The 26,995-nt window shown below is 33.3% G+C and overlaps 2 protein-coding genes, 1 long non-coding RNA gene and 1 other non-coding gene across 7 annotated transcripts; 3 read left to right on the top strand and 1 right to left on the bottom strand.

The window, feature by feature from the left end:
• Nucleotides 1-14: 14 nt before the first annotated feature.
• On the top strand, nucleotides 15-1,212 carry LOC110992483 (L-xylulose reductase-like). 2 transcript variants are annotated; one of them, XM_022258328.2, is made up of 2 exons: nucleotides 15-174; nucleotides 271-1,212. In XM_022258328.2, exon 2 carries the CDS (start codon nucleotides 276-278, stop codon nucleotides 1,035-1,037), a length of 762 nt encoding a protein of 253 aa, XP_022114020.2. In that variant the 5' UTR covers nucleotides 15-174; nucleotides 271-275; the 3' UTR covers nucleotides 1,038-1,212. The 2 variants fall into 2 exon arrangements, with proteins under 2 accessions (XP_022114020.2, XP_022114019.2); XM_022258327.2 differs by having other exon boundaries at nucleotides 15-182.
• Nucleotides 1,213-1,529: 317 nt separating this feature from the next.
• On the top strand, nucleotides 1,530-1,601 carry Trnaa-ugc. The gene has a single exon. It is a non-coding gene; the product is annotated as a tRNA-Ala (tRNA).
• Nucleotides 1,602-1,627: 26 nt separating this feature from the next.
• LOC110992482 (tubulin monoglutamylase TTLL4) lies at nucleotides 1,628-22,170 on the bottom strand. 3 transcript variants are annotated; one of them, XM_022258323.2, is made up of 15 exons: nucleotides 21,655-22,169; nucleotides 21,230-21,571; nucleotides 20,468-20,720; nucleotides 14,698-14,867; nucleotides 14,228-14,421; nucleotides 11,790-12,038; nucleotides 11,011-11,285; nucleotides 10,359-10,566; nucleotides 9,689-9,815; nucleotides 8,733-8,952; nucleotides 8,193-8,342; nucleotides 7,484-7,582; nucleotides 7,027-7,234; nucleotides 6,507-6,574; nucleotides 1,628-3,436 (listed from the first exon to the last, which is right to left on the bottom strand). In XM_022258323.2, exons 1-15 carry the CDS (start codon nucleotides 21,987-21,989, stop codon nucleotides 3,080-3,082), a joined length of 3,255 nt encoding a protein of 1,084 aa, XP_022114015.2. In that variant the 5' UTR covers nucleotides 21,990-22,169; the 3' UTR covers nucleotides 1,628-3,079. The 3 variants fall into 3 exon arrangements, with proteins under 3 accessions (XP_022114015.2, XP_022114017.2, XP_022114018.2); XM_022258325.2 differs by having other exon boundaries at nucleotides 1,628-3,401; XM_022258326.2 differs by lacking the exon at nucleotides 1,628-3,436 and adding an exon at nucleotides 4,018-5,276 and having other exon boundaries at nucleotides 21,655-22,170.
• On the top strand, nucleotides 16,955-20,675 carry LOC110992484. Its single transcript, XR_002600162.2, has 3 exons — nucleotides 16,955-17,457; nucleotides 17,702-17,807; nucleotides 20,623-20,675. It is a non-coding gene; the product is annotated as an uncharacterized LOC110992484 (long non-coding RNA).
• Nucleotides 22,171-26,995: the final 4,825 nt, after the last annotated feature.

Below are 26,995 nucleotides of genomic sequence, written 5' to 3'. Positions count from 1 at the left end.
TTATTCGTTATTAGATCTGTCATCTGTGGTTTGCATGAACGCTCAGGAGTCAGGCTAGCTAGTGGAGGCACTGATTTATAAAATATGTCAAAATATAATGTAGCGCAGTGCTAGCACATAGTAACCTGAAGTCTGAAACCGGCTAAAGTGAATCTGAATAATGGATCAATCTTGGTAAACTAGTACGTCAAATACAGATATAGCATTTCACTTTAAGTGAGTCATATTACGTATCAGGGATCATTTTCATCACTTTATATTTTGCTTCAGGAAACATGGATTTTACCGATAAAGTTGTACTAATCACTGGAGCCAGTTCAGGGCTAGGTGCTGCTATTGCTATTCATCTATCGAAATTATCCGCAAAGTTAGTGCTAGTTGGAAGAAAAGAAATCAATTTAAAAAAGATTGCGCTATACTGTGAAAAAGCAAAAGGAATAAAATCACATACTATTGTAGCTGATGTATCAGATGAAGGTGATTTAGAAAGAATCTTAAATGAAACAATTGAGGAATTTGGCAAATTAGATGTCTTAGTGAACAATGCGGGAGTTTTAGCCATGGGAGGAATTAAGAAATCAGACATGGAAAGTTTTGACAGAGTAATGTCTATTAACACTCGTGCTGTGTTTCAGCTAACTATGCTAGCTACACCACATTTAATTGCAAGTAAAGGATGCATTATTAACATGTCTAGTATTGTAAGTACTAGGCCGAATACAATGATGCTTGCATACAATATGTCTAAGGCAGCCATAGATCAATTCACAAAATGTGTGGCTTTAGAATTAGCACCAGATGGGGTAAGGGTTAACTCTGTTAACCCTGGGTTTGTTAAGACAAATATTATAAAGGATAGTGGTCTGACAGAAGATCAAATGGACATGTATGCTAAAAATATGGCACAGAGCAACCCACTGAAAAAACTAGTTGAGGCTGATGAAGTAGCAGCATTAGTGGCTTTTCTTGCCAGCAATCAAGCTAAGAGCATCACAGGATCTTGTTATCCAATAGATAGTGGCAAACTGTTAGTGTAGAAATGTTTAGACCACTTTATACTGAGAAATATTATGATGTATATATATTAATTATTTACTCATAAATTTAATCTTTGTAGTAAAATTAGTATTATATTTTTGAACAACAGTTAATCTACTATAACTAACAACTTTTTAAATATGTAAAAGTTAAAATAATATATTTATTTGTAGACTTCACTTTTTATTTCCTACTTCCTGCTGCACAAAACCATTTCATCAAATGAAATTTATAACAATGATAAGGGTTAGCTTCTTGATACTTATAATTCCATAGACATCTGTTAACTATGAGGACCTAAAAATTATCTGCTTTGTTTTTTTAAGCATATTTATTGTATGTACCTACTTTTTGGCGCTTCGTATATCAAAGGCGCATGAATATAAATTGGGATCTGTTTTTCATCAAACTGATTTAAGAGCTTCGCTATTTGAAATTGCCCAATAAGTCTAGACTTCTATTTGTTCAAAGTTTACGAAAATACCAGAAACGGGGATGTAGCTCAGTGGTAGAGCGTTCGCTTTGCATGTGAAAGGCCCCGGGTTCGATCCCCGGCATCTCCATTTTTTTTTAAAATTAAAACAATATATTTTTCGTTTCCACTTTCATATAATTTCATAAAATCAGACCAAAATTAGACAAGACACTTAGATAATTTTCTTAACCAGATCAATGGTTATTTTGTTCAACTTTAATCAAATGGTAAATGTAACCAAACAAATGCCACAGAAATGTAGGAATGTCATAACTACAAAACGAAGTTAAAGATGTGTAAGAGACGAAATTTATTAACAATACAAGTTTAACACTAAAAAAAATAGTAAGTAACTGGCAGCCGAAATTATAATTCGTGATAATTTGAATATTGCAAGCACGATAAATGCGAGTTTTATTTGACTGCCAGGTTCTTGCTTACTTACCCAGAAGTTTTTTTTTCCAAAAATATTTTATATGAAATCCATTTAAAATTAAGTAATAGTTTAGTAATTAATTTCTTCAGAATTTCATACGTATATACTCCGACGTTTCTCCTTAAAACAAACTACACTAGCAACACTAAGTGTATCTTGAACACAATGTTATTAGATCAAATCAATTTTCGTTGCTATTTTTTACCCCCAAATCGTTGCATTTCAGAGGAAACCAGTATAAGTATATATATAAATACATTAATATTGTTCATTTCCATGACTAGGGCGATTTAAAAATAATAACTACTACAAATAACTCAGTCAACTTATCATAGCCCTGTGACATGTTTAGTAGTTTTGGATTATTATTTTGTAGGTAATGAAAATTGATTTGATGAATCTATCGACATTCCAATTTACAAAATGTCAAAACTCAGTGATTTTATTTTGCGTTTTTTACATTTTAAATCGCATTTAGCTTAAATTTTGTCTCGTAACAATGAATTTTCAGTTTGTACTCAGGAATGTCAATTATTGAACAGGGTATTTTTTCACAACAAACATTTTATAAGCTCTTAGCTAACTTGAACTAGAACTCAAGACCAAGTAATTATCGAGTTTTATTTTAAAATATAGTCTTAAATTCGTCGTGTATTCTAGTCCAAAAATATACAATAGTCAACATATCAGACAACATTTTTATTATCTTATCTTTTTTTAGAAACTGTATATCCTATGTATTATTAGTAAATTATCGACATTTAGATTGTATGTTTCAAGCAAAGTTTAACTATAGAGTGTGATCGACCAAACAAACCAAAATTAATGTATTCCTAGGAATTATGAAATTTTTCGTTAGTTTTTAATAAAACTATAAAAGTGCAATTGCGGAAAGTCGACACCGTTTAATTCCATTCCTGTCACATGTCAGTACTATGTAAACTATAAAATGTAAAATTAAAGTAATATATAATTCTAACAATGTGTAAATATCAGTAGTGACTAATGAAATTAAACAAATCAATTTGAAACCTGTCAAATTAGAAAGGATTTGTGCTACAAAATGGCTATGATCATTGGTTTGTATGGTCAAGTAACTTGAATTTACAAACGCGTACAGGAGAACAGTATTAGTATTGTTTCAACTCCTCGCTGGCGTTGTCTATGTGGCACTTGTTCATGTTGAGATCGATGTGGGGGGGGCTAGGCTCGCGGCTCGAGTGCGGGCGGGGCGCGGGGGGCGAGTGAGTCGCCGCAAGGCCGGGTGACGGGCGAACTGGTGCGCGCCGGAACTGACGCCGACGGAACTGAACAGACCGCCGGAACTGCGGGGACTGCCGGAACTGTGGTCGAGGACACTGACGGGAGCATTGCTGCGGAGCCGCGCCCCGATGGAACGGACGGAACTGAAGGCCGCTCGGAGGGCGCGGGAGACGGCGCATCGACATCATTCTGCAATCCAACGCGCTCAGCTCAGCCGCCGGCCACTACAACACGGGGCCAGGCGCAAGGGGGGGGACGGGAAGGGGGGGGGGCACCGTTACTTATCGCTTCACTACCGCCTTAACAACACTGAGACTGCTTTTTACTCAAAATATATTTATTTTTAATAAGTTTTTTTTTTGTTATATAGTATCAAAAAAATAATGAAATTGAAAATATATTAAGAATATCATTATTTCATATAAAACTATTTTCGAGACAGTCAAAGGTTTTTAAAGCGACATTCGGCAAAATGGTGAAAACTATTGTAATGAACATCATTCTCTGGGAGAATGCAAATTCTATTTGATACTATTTTAGTGTAATATGTTCTAGGGTGCTGTGCAATGGGGAATGATGAAATGTAGCTAAAATTATATTAAAACTAAAATTTTAAGATGCAATCATGGTGGTGTCTGCAATGAAGATAATGGATTTCAATAAAGTACTGTGATCTGCACTTAACACTAATGCATTGTTACCCTGTGTTTGTTCAAAGAAAGCATAGGTGATTTGCAAGCAGTTATAATAAGCACACAATATATAGGAATAATAAAAATTTCTGGCTGAAAGTAAAACATCATATATTTTATATCTTTATTTTTCTTGAAATAAAGGAGTTCCAAAAAAAACAAGTCTAGGTATAAAAAACTACCATATAATGGTTCTACTGAAAAATTTGAATCCAATGGAAAATGTTGGTGATAATGAAACTGTATACAAATGGTTACCTACACTAGTATATCAGCGGTGTAGCGTTTAAAAACACACACACATTAAATACATATACATAGGATAACAAAAACTATACATAATATATAAAAAAAACATTTGGTCGTCGGAAACATTTCTAACATATATTACCTTCGAATGACGATGCAGATAACAAAAGAGTAATTTCACATATTTTGTCTATCTCCCAAAATCTGGCTGACTAAAAACAATCACAACAATTTAGCGACTACAATATTTACCTACTATTCTTCAGTATATATCATCTACAGTGTATAATGAAAATACTTTTAATATAGTTCTATAATACTTCACTTTTAAAATAATCTAGACATTTAAGACTAACAATATTATTTTACTAATCTATTAATTTGTTTTGTTGAAGAAAGTTGCTATATTTTAACATTTTACACAATATAACTACAATATCACAAATAGACGGTTTAAAGTTATCGCTGAACTATCTTTTAGCGACAAAATACTAAAACGGACAGTTACACAATATTTAAATAACATGTTATCATGCGAAGAAAAACATTCCTAGCACAGAAAAAAACCTAAATCCTTGAAAACACAATACCTATCAGTTATAACCACACGTAAATGTTTTATTTTTCACCAAGTTACTTATATACGGGCATGTTAAAAACAATTATCCCACTTAAAATTGCTCTTGACAAATGAAATACAACAATTTATTACCACATATAGACTCGTTTTTTTGCTCATAATATGTCTAACAATATTTATCAAACATATTCTTTGTCATATGGTTATTATCTGAATCAAATAAAAAATATTAACAGAAGCTTACAACAAAACATGTCATACAAAAATATTCAAAAAATATCTGAATAGTCCTTTCGTCAATAATCAAGCAACTTAATGCCAAATAAAACATTCGACCATTACTACAATAGCGTAGATAACACTAGAACTCTAGCCATAAAACCCACGTCTATGTCTATTGTCTATGCTAGACTCTGTCGGGTGGACAGTATGCCGCTCACTAAGTCTGGCCCAAACCCTTAGCCGGTTCCAGTCTACGGACTTACTGTGAGCCACGCGTTTACAACTCAAGTATGTCCGCCTAAGGACACTGCTCACTTTGCCCTGATAGTCATAATCAAAATTCATATATAAGGTTAAGAACGAGTCACTATCGTTATTTCTATAGACGTTGACGCTTCACAAATTAAATGCAGTAAAATTGAAGGGGTTGTCAAATATAATGTTAATAATAATATATAAATTTCTTAGTATAGCAAAAATGCCAGCCAATTATAGTACTCACCCAAATGGGATTTGTTGTTTAGTACAATTTAAAAAAAAAAATATAAAAAAATTCATAAGATATTAGGGGCCGTTCAAGTATAACGTATGCGTACGTCAACAGTAATTATTTACTTTGTTACAAATATTACCCACACTTTGTCTATGCTTTTTCAACTATTCCTACAAAAAATTAATACTCTTATGCACCATTATTAAGCGTTGCTTTCTTTTGTTGATAAGATGAATGGAGATGGGGATAACTTGCAGTAAATCTACTTGCGCAATACTCGGACAGCCCCACTATGTATGTCAATTTATTTTTAATTTATTAACGATAGCGACTCGTGCTAGGGTCACATTTTATTAAATATATTATATGGAAAAAAAATAAATGAAATATATCCGTCCTTATTGATATTTTGTCGAATGATTGCAAATCGAAATACAAACTATAAAAAAATCGGAAAATAGTCAAACTGGTAAACAATTAAAAACATTCGGATCGTATTAAATAACACTAGAAAATAGCTGTATGATTTTTCATTTGAACACCTAAACCTATTATTTTTTAAATGATTAGCAAATATTGAGACCAAACCAATATATATTAAAGCAATACATAAAATAAATTACAGAAGTAAACTGATAAGTCCATATTTATATAAAGCAAGCTATGTGAATACAGTCAAAAATGTGGGTCGAGCTCTGCCGCAAAGTATATTATACGAGGTACCATACATAAAAAATACTCAAATTATAACGGTGTTATATTTGCATTTCACATTTGCGATTTTATTTATATAAATTAACATTGAGAGGCTCTATTTAGAGTATGATAAGTGGTCATAAACATAAGTTTTGAATAAGCAGAAAATTATTCAGGTTACCATGGCAACTAGAAAAATGCAAATACAATCACCGACGTAAAACCTTTGAGGACACAAAAGCGAGGATCGCGTGCATACATTTCAACCCGTGTATTAGTGCTGATGATGCGAAAAGTGCTGCAAATGCTGCAAATATTGTGAATACTGTGAGTGCTGTGATTGCTGGTGACTTTGAGCTTACCTTTAGAGGCACTGGAGGTACTTCTAGGTGATAACCTATGTCGCACAGGTTACGGAGGAGTTCGATGCCTGAAATGTGTTTTGTAGGCTGTTAATATTAATTAAATGACTTTGACTCGTAAAATTTAAATACCTCTATTCACATCAATTTATCATTCGAAGACTTATGCCGGTATTCAAGAACGTTAATCTTAAAAAGAATATAAAAAAATTTTACCATGCGCGCGGACACGCGTCACTAAAAACCGACACCCTGAAGTTAGCTATAGTCAACATTTTAGTTTTTCTATTGTTACGTTGTTTTTTCTACAAATTAAAATGAAAAGATTTTTATTTTGTTACGCCAAAGAAATATAACTTCTAACGCGTGTACATAAGTACTCATACGTTTTTTTCTAGAAGATTGACATTTGACAGCGTTTAGTATCTGAATCCAATAAGAATATGGATCTCAGCGTTATTTACAAAAGTCATCTAGGCAACTGCTTTAATTTTTATTAAAAGTTTTAAAAAATGCTCACCCGAATCCCTCCTATCTCCATACCGCGACTCCCAGGCGTCAAATAGCCGGTTGTAATACCTAGGTCCAGCTAGGAACCCTAGGTACTTGTGAGTGTTTCTGTTTGGGAACACACGCTCCATATCCCCGCTTTGCGTTAACTCGTCTTCGGCTTGTATGAGATGACGGACGTCGTCCGGTGTCAAAGTTGAGAGAATGTCTCGAAGGTACTGGAATTTTTTATAAATGAATTTTACATACATTTTTAAAAGTAGTTATATTCTTTTAATTATCTAGTAGCGTTTTACCGATTCAAAGATTATTTTAATTTAAGGATAAAGTCTATAAAAATGTTTACTAGATCCAACTATTAGTTCAGAACAAAAAAAACGCTTACACACTTGCCTATGTTCTCTAACATAAAAACTCACTGTCAGAGTTAAAACCATGTTTTCATATATAACAAATAAAAAACTTACCATATCCCGGTCTTCCATGTTTGTATATATAATGTGTTTATCTCTTTCTTCCTTTGATAGATATACTGTGTACAACCTGCTGTCATATGGCAGACCGACCTAAGGGTAAATAATTATTGTATCTAGTAAACGTAAACCAACCACGGAGGACAAATATTACAGGAGATTTACTGGAACTTATAACCCCCTTTTAATCTTGTCAGTTAAAGTAAGCCGATGAGTAGGGATGCCTACAGGTTCGAATTTAATGACGTGGAATAAGTGATACCTTGATGATCTTATGTTCCAAAAAAAAAAGCTCTCAAAAATATAGTGCACAGACGTATTAATTAATTGTAGGAAACATCGAAAATGCATTTCATTCATATGTGTAATAAAGTAAATAATTACTGTTGACGTAATTACCAAATAAAATCAAGGAGCCCCTATAGTGCTCCCGTAATACTTAAACGGCCCCATGACACTGCAATTTTCCTTTTTTTTTATAGAACAGGGGGCAAACGGGCAGGATGCTCACCTGATTCTATGTGCGCAATTAACACGTATGGTGTTTGGAAAATATGCAAACAAACAAATTTCCAAAATCTACGATGTGTATCACAGAAAGCCGATTACCTATCGGCCTTGAGAAGTATTAGAGCCTAAGGCATCAATAAAGCAGGTAAAATTTTTAAAGTATCAAGACTTTTTGTTCCCACATTACACATACCATTCTATTTGGTTTATCCTTTGAAAGCATCTCGATATTTGTCTTAATAGGTACTTGGAACTGAGCTATATTGAGCACTGTGGATACCAGCGGACCCTTTACGTGAATATCTAAAGGCGATGCGCTGTGCAAACTGGGCGAAATGTTCACCTGGAAGTTAAAAAATAATAAGTCAATCGATTTTGAAAACTCATCAAACAACAAAAAATTTCAAAGGTCAAAAATGAAGTAGCTTTGAAAAATATGTTTCTACATGAACATTAGTTTTTAGATTACGTTCAATAACCATTTTTATATCAAATCAAATAGAACCCATCAAGTAATTAAGTCTACGTACAAGTCACACACAACGTTAACAATTGGCAATTAGCAACTAGCACTGCGGAACATTCTGTTCTTCAGATACCAAACCGAATGGGGAAAGGGATTTTATTTTTTATTATTATTGTTATTTTGTGTGGTTGTGTGTGTTTTTGTTTGTAATAAATGTTATGTCTATGTCTGTCTTCGTCTAACAGCATATCTGATTTAATACTTTACCTCCAACAACCAAGGCTTGAGATCCTCATCAAGCAGAACATCAATCCCAAATAGTTCATAACAGTTGTATCTCGAAGTAATATTGGCCTTCGTCAATGAGCTAATGCTGCCTTCTCCGGATATTATTGTCTTGATCACCAGGTCTTTAATGGACGCCCATAGTGCGTCTGTGTCTACGTGCTTGTCAGTCTTTAAGTATTGGAAGAGGGTTTGTAATGTCCTAAAAAAGGTGTCACAAGTCACAGCCTCCGTTTAAGCGTGGTCCAGGTTCAAATGCCAATATGAAAAATGGTTTAGCAGGTCTTCAAACTAGATTTTGGAAAGGCATATAGCCAATAAATAGTACAAGTTCGTTCGTTTTGAGAAGTCGTGAACTTACTTGGCAAAATTATTGCGACGCCTTCACATATAATTGTTACAACCCACCCAATTCATAAACTCATAAATTATGTATCTAAATCATTAAAAAAGATTGTTCGGTACTTTTTGAGTTTATCGCCTTCAAACAGATTTATGATATGTAAGTATGAAACTGCTATTACATAATCGCTGCTATATATAGTTTTATAGCAAGAGATATGAAAATGAAATAGCCCAAACATTTCATACAGTAGTTTTTTTTAATATGTATTATACTTCTTTTGGCACGTTAGGAAAAAAAGGAGAGTAAACACAAAAAACTGACACTGAAGTTAGCTATAGTCAAGATTTTAGGTTTTCTATTGTTAGTGACGTTTTTTCTACAAACATTTATTTTACAAATAAAATATATTGTTAATAAATAAGTATAACTTCTGACGCGTGTACATAAGTACACACACTTTTTTTTATTTGATGAATAAAAAAAAATAATCAACAAGGAAGTTTTAATCGACTTTTTATGCGTTTTTTTTTGCAACAGGAATTTCGACTTGTTATGTATTTCAATAGAAATGGTGCAATTTGTCTTAACTCACCACTTATGTCCCTCACACGCGGCAAAGTCTTCATTGGGCGTATAGTTCTTTGACAATCTGTTTATTGAGTAGTTCGTCAAATGCATATACCTGTCATTTAGTGACGTTAATTCTGAATTGTATTTAACTGAAAAAAAAACATGTGTTATAAAAACTTATACAATTTCAAACTTAATAATTGCGATTGTACCGTGCTCTAATTTTACCATATCTGTATTATGTAATAAAATTTAAAAAAACAGTGGCGTAATCTTTAAAAAAAAGTTAGGTAATTTCGTGATGATTTCTAGTTTTTTTCTCAGAAGCAGGTTTTCAACCTTTTGGACTGAAACAGGCCGTCGTCTTGATTTTGAGTCATAGGCAAGCCGGTTTCCTCGCAGCGTTATTCACTGTACAAGCGAGTGTTAAATGCGCACATAGACGGAAAGTCCATTTTTGCACAAGGGTTCAAACCTGCGACCTCCAACATGAGAATACCGATTTTTGCCGATGAGTAGGGATGCCTACAGGTTCGAATTTAATGACGTGGAAACCTTGGTGATCTTATGTTCCAAAATAAAAATAAAAAAATTGCTTGCTGAAGCACACGGCTAATATCTAGCCTAGTAATACTATAAATCGAAAATATTAAGAGCGGAAAATTTAGCGCCACCATAAATAAAATCCTCACCTGAAGCGAACCTCGCCAGGCCGTCCTTATACAAATATATCCGTAATGGATGGACGGATGTTACAAGGACGTATAACCGTAAATCGAACTTGCTACCATTGATTAGATATGGCTTGGACACATATCGCTGTACCACTACGGGACGCTTTTTTGGTATTTGGGCCCAACGCGATACCACCTTTATTCCAGTTCCGCGAGCTGATGCCGGCTGAAAATTATGAAACATGTAAATAATGGGCCAAGGGACAGGTACATCTGTGTCACTGATCTGGGTTTTTAGAATTCTTGTCCACTCGAGGCCGACATACATTTTTTCAAATCCATAGAAAGCAATAGTTTTCAAAATTGTTATAATAACTTGAATTAAAACACATACGAGGAATATTAAAAGCAGTGTATCTTTCTAAATGTATCTTTAAAATTATGAATAAATAAATTCAATTTTCTACTGAAATTCTGTCTGGAAACTTTGACATGTTTTTTATATGTATATTTATAATTATTTATTTATTTTAACTATAAAATCATGCGAATACTATTTAAAATAGTTATTTCAAAAAAGAATATCTATTTGAGAGCTACGATTTCACAGGCAACATATGTATATAATATATCTTATGATAGTTACAAATATACAAAACTTCATACTAACAGGTTTTATAATCCACCTCTCATTATTAGCTGCATATTTCTCCCAATCGTGTTTGAGTATTTTCAAATCGTGAGGCAACACATATGTCTTAGGCATTATACCGAATTCATTTGTGCCAAACCTATTGCATAATTTCTGTAAATTTCTCCATAATCTGTCTTTTCTGCCAATTTGAAACGTGCCAGGAAAATGATTCATCTTCTGGCCGTCTTTGATTGCTCTGAACATTAAGGATTTCATGTGTTTACCCCAAATACCTATCCACTCCACCGTTTCTGAAATTACAAGTTTTTACAAGGTCATTTAATTATTATTGCTATAGATTATGCTTTAGTTACTTATGACATAATATTTTTTTTGTATTTTTATTGTTAAGTAATAAACTAATAAGAGCATTGTTGGCCTAGTGGCTTCAGCGTGCGACACTCATACAAGAGGTCGTAGGTTCGATCCCCGGCTGTGCACCAATGAAGTTTCTATGTGCGCATTTAACATTTGCTTGAACAGTGAAGGAAAACATCGTAAGGAAACCGACATGTCTTAGACCCAAAAAGTCCACGACTTGTGTCAGGCACTGGAGGCTGATCACCTACTTGCCTATCAGATTTAAAAATTATAAGACCTAAAGAGGTTGTAGCGCCACTGATTATTTTTTTTTAAACTAATAGACATGAGGAAATTTTGCCAAACGATATGTCATAATTGTATGACCCAATTTAAACCAAGTATGGGTACGCGTCTAATTTGTCAGGAACCCATATTTAAAGAAATCCACGCACCTTCTTGAGGACATTCCGCCGTATCACACTCACTCTTGACCAGTCTAAATCCAGAATTAACCAGGGTCTTCTTGACAACTATAGGCGTAATTGTCGTGAGCTTCCATTTGAGATGTTTCTGTATCGCTGGCGGCACTTTGAGTGGTGTTGTGTCTTCATGGCTTACGAACTTTAAGTATGGTGGCACTCTTGGAAATAGGGATGGTCGAAGACAATTTCCTAGCGATTCTGTTAGATTAAGCGGCGATTCTGTAATTCAGAACAGTAATTCGTGACACAATACTTATTTAGAATAAACAGTTTTATTCAGTTAAAAAGACTAGTGTTTATGGTCCGAATTAAAAAAAAACTTCATTCTCGTTGCGAATGTTTCAAAATATGGGCTAGAATACTATCAATACTGGAATACTGAGCTACGTAGCTCTACGATGGGAATTTGCTCACATTTTAAGAACACTAATAGCCTAAATAACTAATACAAACGATAATTCTAACTACGTCTACCGTATGTCCAAAACATTTTCAGGTACGAGTCACACTAAGTGTGTCTCAATCTCATGGCTACAGAACAAATATAACTCATTTGTATCTTTCTAGAAAATGTTAAACAATTGATATAATGATTAGCATACATTTCTATCCTAACTAAACTATGGAAACTACATAATATCGAGCATAAAATCTAACTATTTCAACTAGACGATAAGAAATAACCATATTGTTAACCTTTACGAGTGGGTTTGAAAGGATTCGTCGTACGTAAAGCAGTTATGAATGTATCTTGGCTTGTCTTTTCTGTAAAATAAATAATCAATCGAACAATTGGCATTACCAATTTTTATTTGCTTTTATAACCGAACGCATAAATCACTACATCTTATAAAACAAAGTCGCTTTCTCTGTCCCTATGTCCCTTTGTATGCTTAAATCTTTGAAACTACGCCACGGATTTTGATGCGGTTTTTTTTAATAGATAGAGTGATTCAAGAGGAAGGTTCATATGTATAATAACATCCATTAAATAGTGGCGAAGTACTGTTATGTTTGAGGTTTCTAATGTGATGTCGTAAATAATTACATTTTTTCTGCTTACATTGCAAACGCAGGCTGAACCCTACGAGTTTTATCAAAATAATGTACAAAGTATTGTACACATTGAAAAGGTCTACAGAAAAGTCCATGATGGTATATGTCTATCTCTTATGGATAACCCACATTTTTATATACAACGTTCACAGATTTTCTGTAGTGTATTTAGTATCAGCATTGCACCCGTGCGAATCCGGGGCGGGTCGCTAGTATATTAAAATGTATTTTCAAAATTAAGCTTTTACCAAAGTAATATAAGTTTTTCCCCAGTTTGTTTTAGATTAAATAAAAATAAATAATAAATTAAATTTATAAAAAAACTTCTAAAATTACCAATGAAATATCTATTTATATTTTGCGTGTCAACTGTCAATATATCATAACGAAACATGTGCGTACGTACAAAGCACGGTTACGATCCCTGTAATGTACATTTAACTGTTCGTATAGTCACTAAGTAAATGAGTAAAAACTTTTCAATTAAAAGACAAGGTTTTTATATCGTAGGTAGGTAGGTACTTGTGTACTCGCAAAAAATGATAGATTAGATTCTCTCCCTAGAACTTCAAAATTATATTTTCTTCCTAACTTTGCAATTTGACAGGTGTTCTACATTGCAGACACTTATTAGAATAGAGAACTATACGTGTATCACTCAACTTAATATATATTCAATAGCTCTCTCAAGCGTTGTTAAAGCACACCGTTTTTCATATATTTAGCATACTTTTCGTATGATCGCGCTTTTTTTCAAATATTGGGTAGCTTATCTCCGTTCAAGTTATCCCTGCAGGAATTTATTATTTATATTTTTAACAATTCAATTGTGCACGTTTGTCATATACGTGCTGGGTAATACAATTTACAAGCACGCGATTTGCCAATGCGTGACGTATCAATCATAACACGTCATTATTGAGCAACAGAGGTATTTTTAAACGCGTTATTTCGGAAGAACGAATCATCAATTACTGATTCATCTATTTCCGCATTCATAGCGTGCTTTTGACATTGGTTGAATTATCATATACTATATTGTTTGACATCGCGAGTCAAATTTTTAAGGTAATATTTGGAATAGGTGACGGAGAAAAAAATAGGTTTATGTTATCGCGTAAACAATTAATTAATAACAGAGTTGGAGTAGAATCCGGAGTTTCTTGATTCGATCCCAGTGCAAGTTGTTCGGGTTAATAGCCAAAAAAAAACTAAAAACCTATGCTTTTTTCTTAATCAAACTAATGTAGAAGTGTACCCAGAACCCCTTAAGGTCTTATACCTTTGCTCAAAAGCCTTTAGAACAGGACTTTACAAATGTAATCACATTATAAACTATTGTTTTACCTTACCTTTAGACAATACTTTCTTCGGCGACATAACAGTACCATTAAGTTTGTTTGTGATCTTAGTGACTGAATTTTGTTCTATATGAGCAGGCGACCGAGTCCTCTGAGGCTTTTCAACCTTTTCTAAATTCGTTGTATCTGTCTCCATTCGCCATGATTCAGTTATTGGGTCCGGGGAAGGCGATCGGCTGTGAGAACTAAAAAAATCAAAATATTATAAATATCCGTATTCAGTAAACTTTGAAAGAATTCAGAAGTATTAATATGTATTTGAGAATGTTTAAATACTATATCCATACTAATTAATTATCTTCTAAACATTATTAGTACAATCAGGTATTAAAGTAAATGCAATAAATTTATCAGAAACAAAACTAGTATGCGCCTGCGCAGGTCTGTATATTTTAAGATAAGCCTCTTAAGTCACCAGCAGTGGAACATAAGGATTTTAGTAAATGTAATAATAAACTTACTCTTCACCCTCCCCTTCAATAATATTACAGTCCACTTTACTATTGGATCGCATCTTTTTCGTCTTTGATTTTTTCTTGGTTTTTACCAATTTCTTTTCTGGTATCGCCGTCACTGAACTAACAGGTAATGCGGGGCTGACTGCCGGTCTGGTTGGAGTATCCTGACGTGGCTAGAATGATTTACTAATTATTAAAAAAACATATATTATATATTCACCAAACTCATTTATAATTTAGGCTATTAAAGTATAAGATATTACTAAGTCTAGAACGTTAAATAAGAAACATTTACATAAAGAAGCAGCAACTTCAATATTCTCATACCCAGATTTTATTTCCAAAATATAAGTAATAATTGTTGTTTTCGCCTCCTTATAAAATAATTGAAATTTAGAATATATGGGTGCAGCTATTAAAAAAAATATGAAAAAGACGCAAAAATTATGCAGTAATTCATTGAAACAAGGTCACGATATACGTCATTAAATATTCAGTGCGTGGAAATTTAAATACATATTATTCCTTTTGTATTTCGTATCAATTATTTTTCAGATAGACGTTACGTACGCGCGGTAGTCTCTAAACAAGAATATCGCTGATCGGTTCGTTGCACCATAGCTTGTATATTATAATACAGTTATAAACTCACTTATAAATAGAATACAATATAAGTTTGAAGTTTATCGCTATGATGAACAAGAAAACAAATTTATTCACACGACAACCTTGTATTTTATTGAAGTTAGGGAATTATTATTTTTGATTTGTCCATAAAAAAACATATTTTATAGACAACAGCTGAAGTAAATATATAATAAGGATATTGAAATAATAAAAACAAAAAATATTTTGTCATACTCTGTCTTATTTGCAAAGAGCCAATAGTGATGAAGACAAAACATTCAATAGCTACATAAGATTGTATGTTTGGGACTGCATTAAGTTCATTTATATTAAGATACATTGTATAACTTGATTTTACTTGTATTGATATTAAAAAACTTGACAAATTTATTATTAAAGTTAGAACTAAAATAATTTTAACTTAGACGATCTCAACGGAGTCTAATAACTGAATTCAACGCATAATGACAATAAATGTGACCAAGCTGAACTCAAATCTATGAAGCCACGTGTACAATGTCACGAGCTTACTGGATTTATATTTTCTTGAGCAACTCACGTGCATATAAGAAATACGCAACGCATAAAACTTCTTATTTACCTAATACTGTCTAATATTATTACATGAGAGCATATATTAGCAACCAGAGTGAACTAGGGCATTTTTGGAATACCAAAAACAAAGTAACTTGGTCTTTAAAATCTTATAAAACGTGGACAAAATAGTAAAATTACTAGAATAAGATGTCGTAAAAATATACGTAAGATTAAATAAAACAATTATTTATCAAAGTCAAAGGTATTGAAATATCATGTACAATTAGCTTACCAACTACCTTCAATGTAGGCTCTGTTTTGTATTTTTTAAGAAATTGTAACACCGGCTAAGCACCACTTAATCCTGATAAAGCCATATAAATACAACACAAATTTCAAGGCATGAATGTCAATAAGCCAGGTAAAAAAATTCAAGGAACATTCAAATCGAATTATGAAAATAGTCACTGTAACATGCGTTTCATTTGACAGAAATCATTTTAAATGTTATCCTGCTTTGAAAATCACTACAATATCCACATGTTTTCACTACACCTTCCACGTGGGATTTGACACAAGGTTAACATCCGAGACGCACAAGAATAGAATAAAACGAAAATATAAGTGTACTTTAATTTCGGTAAACATATAGAATTACAATCGCGCGGCGCTTAGCTTACTAAATTAAACTGCACACGATTTTAAAGACGAGCGCTTCAATCGATTAAGCTCGTGACTGTTTTATTGCATCGTAGCTACAAGCTCATCGTAATAACAGTAGAACAACTGTAAAAATAAATTGTGTGGATTGTACAAAGAATTTGGTTAATAACAAATATAAAAGAATTATAACTGATACACAACAAGGCTTACATTCAATTAACGGATCACGATTTTCATTCTATATTCAAATTATAAATCTACCGTAACTTTTAAATTCTACTGAAATTTTAATCTGATAATATATATCTACCTTCGCGAAGTGGAATCACTGTATTGTATTGACATTTCATTTGCTTGGCATGGCGCCCGTGTATTGCGGCCACAAATCCTAACACGATGCAGAGTTTTTAAATAAAATTTCGTCACCCAATTGTCTAAAACGATTAGTGGGCTAAAATAGACTTTATGACCCACTAAATAACACTCCGGAAACCACTTATGTGTATTGGTATTTAACACGTCATGTCATTTACACATTAAAAGATGTACATATCAAATTCGCCTCCATGTTAAACTTTGTATCGCGTTAGTTATTTTCAAGAAAATCAAGCAATTAGTAATAGGTATTTAATAATGTATAAAAACAAAGGTCAAACAAACAATCATAGTTAATGTTTTTATTTCTACGCCATATTCGTTCTCAAAAAATCACTGCAATAACATGGAGCGTCGTAAACTATTTTGACGTAAATAGATAATCAATTACATTAAGATTAGATAAGCTTATCTTCAAAAATTTACTCGAAATATAAGCGAAAAACTACTAACATCTTATATCTTTTGTTTACGCGACTTCGTAAACTTAAAAAAGATACATATAAAAGGATTATGCAGCATTTAATTGTTAACATCATACAATATTTATTTTAACATGCAGTGAGTTTAATTTGAAATAAAAATGATATGCTTTTAAAAATTAGATAGTGAGTTTTTTAATGTTTAATTTTATATTTAATCTCCTGACGCGTATACATAACAATCGTACCCCTCGTGTCATTCGTTTGATTCGCGGCAGTAGCCTAGTCCCTTAATTAATGGACCGATTATGAAAGTTTTTTCTTCAAAAAGCGACATATAGCATTCATTACAAATTTACAACTGTTTAGGTACCCCTTTTCAGGTGTGTTATCGGCTGAAAACGAACAGGCGTAATGGAACATATAAATAAAAACGTGATTTACCAAACATTTGTGATTAACACTGAGCTACTCTAATAAAAGGCGAAGGTAAGCTACTTTAAATATTATTTATATTTTTCTTTAACAAGTAAACAACAAAAATCTTTATTCACAATATTTTTATAGAAACCGAATAAAATAATTAATTTAATATCCGTGTAAAAACCCTTTTCTAGGCACCATGCGGTATGACACATGATAATCATATTTTTATGGTATTCATAAAAATATGATTATCTTTAAGCATACATTTTCATATCCTACTTCTCTCGCCCCGTAGTACCCGGCCAGAACATTGTATATCAATACTACACGCAAAGTACTAGCTAGATACATAGTTAATAAACAAACAGATCAATACCTACTGCTATGGTAGAAACAAACCAGTGGTGCTACAAGCTTTTAGTTCTTGCCCTCAGATTTATATATATGATTCCTGACCATTTGCTTTTTTCTAAGAGGCAAGTAGACTAGCGTTTTATGTCCAACATACACCGTAAATTTTTGGCTCTAAATGCCAGTTACCTAACATTGTATTCCTTCACCCTACGAACGGGTGCTAAATACGCATATAAGCAGAAGATCCAAACAGTGCATAGCCGGAGATCGAAACCACGACCTCAGGGATGATTGTAGCGATCACTGATCAACTTACTAATTTCGGGAATGAAATCAAATTGAGTTAGGTTGAATCAAGTTACAATAATTTCTGTATTGAAAACGATATCTGTTTTGAGTTGAAATATGAAACGAAATATAGGCTTTCATTTAAGGGATGTTTTAATCAGCTTGGGAGGCTTATAAAAAATATCCTACTTCTATTGGATATTTATATTCAATTTAAAAGGACTTTTGAAGACATGAGTACAACACACTTAAGTATGTACTGCACTGATAGCAGATTATCTGTTAGATAATTTATTAATTGCGAACTAATTTTTGCGATGTGATAGAAATTAACACTAGAATGTCTGCATAGTTATCATGCATTGAACTTGTCTTAGTGTATAACTGAGCTACGAAGGCGATTTGCAGTACTTAAGATCGAAATATGTATGCTACTAATGTACTTTCATCTTTTACAAATTTCATTAAGCTTTTTTCTATATTCGAGTATTAAAATACAATATTTTTATTAATATTTCAATATCACCTGTATTTTATTGAATTTCTTAAAGACAAGTGAGATAGCAGTTCATTACGTTTTGAAATGTTTAAAAACTCAATAAGAATAATAAAACTTACATTATGACACAATTTTAAGAAAATCTTCTTCAACGACGGCATCACTAATAACATAAAAATAATAGTTAATTCCAGACCGCTGATATATTCACGGCCACTATTTCAACATTCACACGCTATTACACGGCACTCGAACGAAAATATCTCAATAAAACTTCCACCTTCCGAAAATTCATACATGCCTGCGTGTAAACAATAAATTACTGTAAAATCTCGCTCCGCAATAATTACGTACGAAGTATAATCTCGGTTAGCCCACTTTAGTCTCTATTATCTATTTGATAAGATCGAAACACAACGTATGTTATAACGACGCGTCCCATTCCGTAATGAGAACCGTACTGGGACGTGCCGGAACGCGCAAACCCGTCAAATCGACTTAAAAACAAAAGTTATAAATTGCAAATCGTTAGAACAAGATTTCTATGCGAATTGAATTTGAAAAAGTGAAGTTACAAACAAGTTTTATATGAATCGTAAAATACTTATACGGTGTCTAATTCAAAACATATTGCGCTGCTTAAATTAAGATATATGTCAGTATTCATACACATCTTTGTATGTTATATTCATAATATAATATTTGCCAAAAAAAAAATACTTACCAGCCTTCAATGATTTTATAGATTTCCTGTATATAATAACGAAGGCACTGGTAATATTTTATTTTATAACGCTTCTTTTAATTCAACGATAAATCAGAAAGAAATAATATCTAGTATAGGCTATGTAAAGGGTAAATATAGAACTATTACAAAGCTTAATGTCTGTAATCAGGTCACTAGTTCACAACATAATTGCAGATCACATTCATGCAAATGGGAAAGCTAATTCGCATGCAATGTTGGTGAAGATTTATGAAAAAACTTTAACATAATATCTAATTTTGCTCGACTTTTTTCCATTTATATAACTGTTTTGCACACAAAAAACATATTAGCTATCCCTTAATATATGCAGGTGTTTAGAAAAGTGAGTTATTACTGTAATAGCTAAATAATTTACTGGAATGGTTTATGGTTCTCAAAGTATCAAGCATCATTTTAAAACATGAAGAAATAAATACAATAAGTATAATAATATTCAAATATTATATTTTCAAGTAAAAACATGTTAACCACGCATAAACTCCATGAATAAATTAATTTTTATTTTATTTTTATTAAATTTTCCTTATTTATATACTTTTATATTTGTTTTGTACCCATACCTATATATACATATATGTTAAAATAAACATATCTGGATTTTAACACAGTGTATAAACCATTTGTACTAATTGACCAAATACCATAAATAAAACGGCAAGAACTCGAAGAAATCAAAGTTTAAATTTAACTTTGATTTAATTTCAAGATCTGTTTAGGTGTTAGGAGGCATTTTTAATTATTTTTATACAAATTATATAGTTTTTTATCATATATAAAAGTATCAATTCATTTTTTTATATCTATGATACTCACAGTTGGCACAAGGGATAAATCATCTACTGTATCATTGTTAATGGCAGTAGTCCGTAACAGATGCATTTTGAACACATCATCCTTTGGAGTTACTATAACATGGTCCTTGCAGGAGCACTTGCTAGCTTTGCTAAAATTTAAACTTTTGTTTGTAGGTACTGAGCTAAGTGCGGCCACAGCAGAACCATACGAGTATCCAGTTCCTGAGTTATCTTTTGCTCTTTTCATATTATTGGTTAAGTATGACAATTGACTGAAAAATAATACAATATTACTTAATGTTTGCAATATGTTAAACAGAATGATAGTCTAATAAACCATAACTATAAGTATGGACTTCAACAGACACTAATCACATTATTTTTTCACTATTTCTTTAAAAGCTAATTAAGCTTTATCACTTATTACATCATTGGTAATGAAATCAGTATATAAGATGTAATGAGAGATTATATCCTCTAAAATCAATTCTATCTGATTATTATTATATAAATACATTAAAGGAAGATAAAGAAGTAGGTACCCTAAGAAACAGTGAAACAAAACTTACCATACTATTACTTAAGACTTCTATAATTATCTTTTTAACTAAATTTAGTCTAGAAAAGATTACTGAATACAATTTTTACTAAACCATACACACTATATTGCATTCTTATAATTTTCAAAACTACTATTATCTAATTAAAATAGCATGTGTTAATAACCTAAAATTATTCACATATAAAAGTATTTCACATAATAATAAGAGTAAAATCACACCTGTCATAGCCAGCCATTGGTGAACTTATATGAAAACTACAGTAAAAGTTGTCAGATTCACTAGAGGCTCTTTGTCGCCTTCTCCCTTCAGTTTTATTGTCCTGATACATTTTAGCTTTTGGCTTCTTTAAAATACTATGGGGAGGTGATTTTGGCAATGAATTATTGAGTATGGATTTTAGCGGTTGTTTAGATGAAACATCCATCATTTCATGGTCAACCCTCTCCAACAGCTCTTCAACTTTAGGTAAACGGTCATCAACTTTTGAATTAGAGAGTGTAGTCACTACTATAGGCCTTGTTGGACTTGATCTATGATACTTTGATCTTCCTTGTTGATACCTAAAACCAATTCTTAATTTAGTTATTTATAATTAATTGTAGTATTTTGTGGTTAGTAAATTTATTTGTTATGAAAGAGTTACCCATGACGATTATAATCGTGAGCCATTATGAAATCTCCGTTTTGAGCAGATGGTAAAGAACACTCGTATGTAAATCTGTGCTGACGATGTTCGTGGCTGTTGTTTAAAGTGAAATGGCTTTTATTAGGAAGGACGCGATGGCGATTTGCGAAGTCTGCAGAGCGCGAGCACTCGCGCGCTGCATCCTCGTAAGGAGAACGATCGATGCCCTCGCTGCGGCAACGCCGCCGCAACACCTTTGCCGGCCCTCTCCTAGACCACTCAAAAACTGAATCCAACGGATCACACGCGTCAAAACCGGCCTCGTAATTTGAGCACGATCTCATGCCATCCATGTCCGTAACTATACACTATGCATTATCACATGCCTACATGGATCAAGTCACACAATTAATTTCATTTAATCACTATTAATTTTGCTTTTTTAAACCCTTAAAATTTGAAACTAGAAACATGCACGTCCAGGGACGGCGTCGAGGGACAGGCAACGACAACACAGAATTCAGAAGCGACAATCACAACCCACAGATTAAATAAAGCAAATAGTATTTACCACTAATTTTTATATAGAATAGACCTAAAATCAAATATGGGAATATTGTCACTGCCTGCGGGTTAAAATTACAAAATCGATTTTACTTGAAAGTAAGAGTATGAGGATGTGTTTTCTACAAATTTAGGGATAAACAATATGTGGAAGTCCTCGATGCTACTTCGATTTAAAGAATAAGTGTTGTCTTTAAAAGATCAGAATATATAGCTTAGAAAAATATCAGAAATATGAGCAAACATCCCTCATTGTAATTAATTTTATTCATAACTACAATTTAAATCTGTAAATCGCATCTATTAAAATACCAACACAATACTTTTATGATATAATTCTTATAGCTTTTTAATGTCAAAAAATAATATATTTTAAAATTCATAATCGTGCCTAGTGATAAACTAGAATGATAATTTAGTATTTCAAACGAATCTGGCCATACAACTAATGTATTTTTGTAGTTTACGGAAATTTTAATAGCTTTTTATTCTGCATTAGTTTATATTTTTTATAGCTGATAACATTGCACGTCGGTGTTGACATAGAAAACAAAAACACTATTTTAAATAAGATTTCTGGAAAAAAGGCGGGAAACGTTGGTCGTGGCGGGAGTTTTGTTTTTTTAGTAAAATTTATAAATTTAATTTAATTGATATAAAAGATCAATTTGTATATAATTGTATGTAGTAGTTTAACTTAATTGTTTATTTTTTTAATTTGTGTATATATTCTTCAATATTTGGTAAGTTTTTATACTTTTTCCTCAAGGCCTGGAATCAGGCGAAAAAATGAACGAGCCCCCGGATATCGGGGGCTCGCCCCCCGAGGTTGCATGTAATATTGTAGTAGAAAATAGATTTTCTAAACTGGACGAGTCCAGTGTAGACACAGATGTGGATCAACGGAGTGACCGTAAAAGAATGAGATTAGGTAAAATTTGCAAACATTGTAATAAGAGGAAAAAAAGATTTGACCCGACGCGTCGTAACAAGCAAAAAGAGACTGATTGTTCGTGCCAAATACCGGATATTGAATTTCCCTCATTATGTACTGAGATTAAGAACGCTAACGATATAGATAGTTTTCAGCAAAAACGTGACCCAGCACATAAAACAAGTGTAACTGTAAATATCCAACAACACCCCCCATCAGATAGTTCTCAGTCTCCAAAAAATCCTACAGGCAGATCGTTTTATGAGGCCTATGACATAGGGCCGTTTGTAGTTCATGTGCAAAAAGTTTCTTCAGATACTGGCATCGCCTCCCTGCACCCAGTCCAATTTGGGTATTTCCTAAAGAAAAATTCATTTAAAAACATTATTAATGGTAGCATTAAAAGGATAGGCAGAAACCGAATTTCCCTATCATTTTCAGACCACAAATTTGCAAATGAATTTGTTAATAACCCTTGCCTGACAATTAATAATTTTAAAGCTTTTATTCCTTCATTTAATGTGACTCGAATGGGGCTTGTGCGAGGTATTCCCGCAGAATGGTCTCCTGAAGATATATTAGACAATATCTCCTTACCTGTAGGCAGCGGAGGAATAATAAAAATTAGACGCCTAAATTATAAAGTGCGTAACAGCTCCCCACCTGAGTGGAAGCCATCACAGACTGTTGTTATAACTTTTGATGGCCAAGCTCTACCAAAACATGTGTTTGTATGCTACAATGCCCTACCCGTGGAACTTTATTCATACCCCACTATTCAGTGTTATTCTTGTTGCCGATTTGGTCATACTAAGTCCAATTGTAACTCTCGACCCCGATGTTACAAGTGTGGCCAAGGCCATACTGGGGACACATGCAGCATACAAGATGATGCAGCATCTTGCTGTCTGTGTTCAGGTCTACACTTTGCTACAAACAGGAAATGTCCAGAATATGAACGACAGACTAAAATTAAATTATATATGGCTCAGAAATGTGTATCTTATGCAGAAGCAAACAAAGTGTATGATCCTGTGTCAAAATCTTTTGCTGAAATAGTAAAGTTTTCAAACATGCATAATTCTCCTAATTCTCCTGTGCCATCTGTATCGCCTTCCTCTTCCTCGATTCCGTCGTATAGTAGATCTTATAAGAAAAACATATTTGTTAAACCAACAACCCCCAAACTAAAACGACTGGGGTATAACAAAACAGAACACTTCAGTTTAATAAAGGACTATGATGCTCCAGCTTCTCCTAACGGGGTCGCTTTAATAAACAGTAACGACAACAATAATGAAACAATGTTCTCAATCTCTGATGTTATCCAACTTTTGACTGAAATAAAATCCATTTCTAACTCTGACAACAATGTAACCGAACAACGCCGCCCAACACTTGCTTCCTTAACTCAATTAAAATCCACTTATGCGTCCCGAACGCGAACAAATAATCCAGTGGAATTGCAGAAGCGCAATCTGCAATAAAAACGATTTAATCTATTTGCATAATAAATTTGAACCTTTTGTCTCAACTCTGTCGGAAACATGGCTTCGCCCGGAATTGACATTTCGAATTCCAGGTTATGTTATTCTCCGACAGGACAGACCTGACGGCTATGGCGGTGTTGCCATAGTCATTAAAAATAATCTCCCCTATTCCTTATTTCCACTTCCCTCATTCGGTGATGACTTGTCAGTCATTGCTGCTATTGTAAATAAAATTTGTATAGTATCTATTTATTTTTCTCGTCCTAATGTAAATATTTTTTCTCATCTTAATCAACTGTTCTCCATCCTCCCAAGGCCTTTCTTAGTCCTAGGTGATTTTAATTGCCAACATCAATCTTGGGGAAGCACTTCTTCCAACTATTATGGAGATCAATTATTAGATATTATAGATTCTCATGGTATATGTATTTTAAACACTGGGCTGCCAACTCGTGTTACTGGTCCACGCGAAGGTGCAAGTGCGCCTGATCTATCTTTATGTTCACCTGATTTAGCTTCAACTTTGGACTGGCACCCTCTAGCATCTTCGTATGGTAGTGACCACTTTCCACTTGTTATTACTTTTCCTTCATACAAACCTATCAAAACCAATCGCTCTCCTCGTTTTAAATACAGATTAAACAACGCAGATTGGAAATTATTCAACCAAATAGTAGAGCAGAAAACTAATACTTATTCTCAAGAAGGTAGCCAGATCTCCGCAGAAATTCTTTCTCAGGTTTTGATTGAAGCTGCCGATGAATCTTTTTGCACTAAAACTAAGATCCGATCGCAAATTCCTTCACCTCCCTGGTGGGATCATGAATGTACAGCTGCAATAAAAGAAAGAAAACAGGCCGAAAAAAAATACTGCGGGCATATGTCAGAAGAAAATTTCGAGTTATATTTAGAATCTGCCCGTAGAACAAAAAAATTGTTTAAGAAAAAGAAATACGATGGTTGGCAATCATTTTGTGCCTCCATTAGTCCAGATGTCAGCCCGTCAGATGTCTGGCGTAATATTCGTAGATTTAGATCTGCATATAATAAACCTCCTTCTTCTAAATTACCGAAAACTCTAGCTGATCAGTTTATGGATCATCTTGCTCCCCCTTCTGTACCGGAACAGAGATTTCCTCCATTATCTATTCCTGCTTACATTTTTGATGACCTAAGTGGAATAAACGCTCCGTTTTCTTTGATCGAACTTAAAGGTGTGCTTAATAAGGTAAAAGACTCTACTCCAGGAGAAGATGGGATTCCATATTCTTTTTTGAAAAATCTTTCGGACCGTGTGCTGATTCTGTACTTAAATATTATAAATTCCATTATGATTTCTGGGTGCATTCCCAAATCTTGGATCACTCAATCAATTATACCTATTTTAAAAGACAATAAGCCAACCGATGATCCTTCTTCTTACAGACCCATTGTCCTTTCTTCTGTTTTAATGAAAATAGCAGAACACCTAGTAAAAATCCGTTTAGAATGGTTTTTAGAGAGTAAAAATCTATTAGCAACGACCCAATTCGGTTTTAGAAAAAGTAGAAGCACAATGGATAGCTTAGCAATATTCACTACAGACATAAGATTAGCATTTTCAAATAATGAGTCAGTAGTAGCTACTTTCTTAGATATAAGCTCAGCTTATGACAATGTTCTTATATCGGTTCTCAGGGAAAAACTGCTATGCTTAAACGTACCACCAATTCTAACAAACTTTATTATAGATATGCTCAGTGAAAGATACATAAATTTATTTATTGAAGATGTCAAACTATCTCGGACCGTATGGAAAGGATTACCACAGGGTTCTGTACTCAGTCCTTTGCTCTATAACATCTATACGTATGATTTAGAAACATCATTGCAGGCATCAACAAATGTACTACAATATGCAGACGATCTTCTTATATACAAATCGGGCAAATCAATTGAAAATAATTGTCAAATTCTAACATCTTCCCTTTCATTTTTAAACTCATGGCTGACTTCGAATGGTCTAGACATATCTGTATCCAAGAGCAGGGTTGTGTTGTTTTCCAGAATGCGTAAGCCTCCCCCGGTCCAGGTAAAGTTTGATAATGTTTTGATTCCCTCAACTAATAATGTCAAATTCTTGGGGGTAATTCTAGATTCTAAGCTCACCGGTGTATCCCACTGTGAGTATGTAACAGCGAGATGTGAACGAAATTTAAATATTCTTAGATGTTTATCGGGCATCTGGTGGGGAGCGCATTCACACTCCTTAAAACTGATTTACAACGCCATAATCAGAAGTGTAATGGATTACGGTACTTTCCTGTTAGAACCAGGAAATGTTTCTGCTTCCAAAAAATTGGATAGTATTCAAGCAAAAGCAATGAGAATA

Source organism: Pieris rapae, chromosome 6 (assembly GCF_905147795.1).
Source record: "Pieris rapae chromosome 6, ilPieRapa1.1, whole genome shotgun sequence".
Lineage (NCBI taxonomy): Eukaryota > Metazoa > Arthropoda > Insecta > Lepidoptera > Pieridae > Pieris > Pieris rapae.
This window is presented reverse-complemented; position numbering and strand designations above follow the sequence as displayed.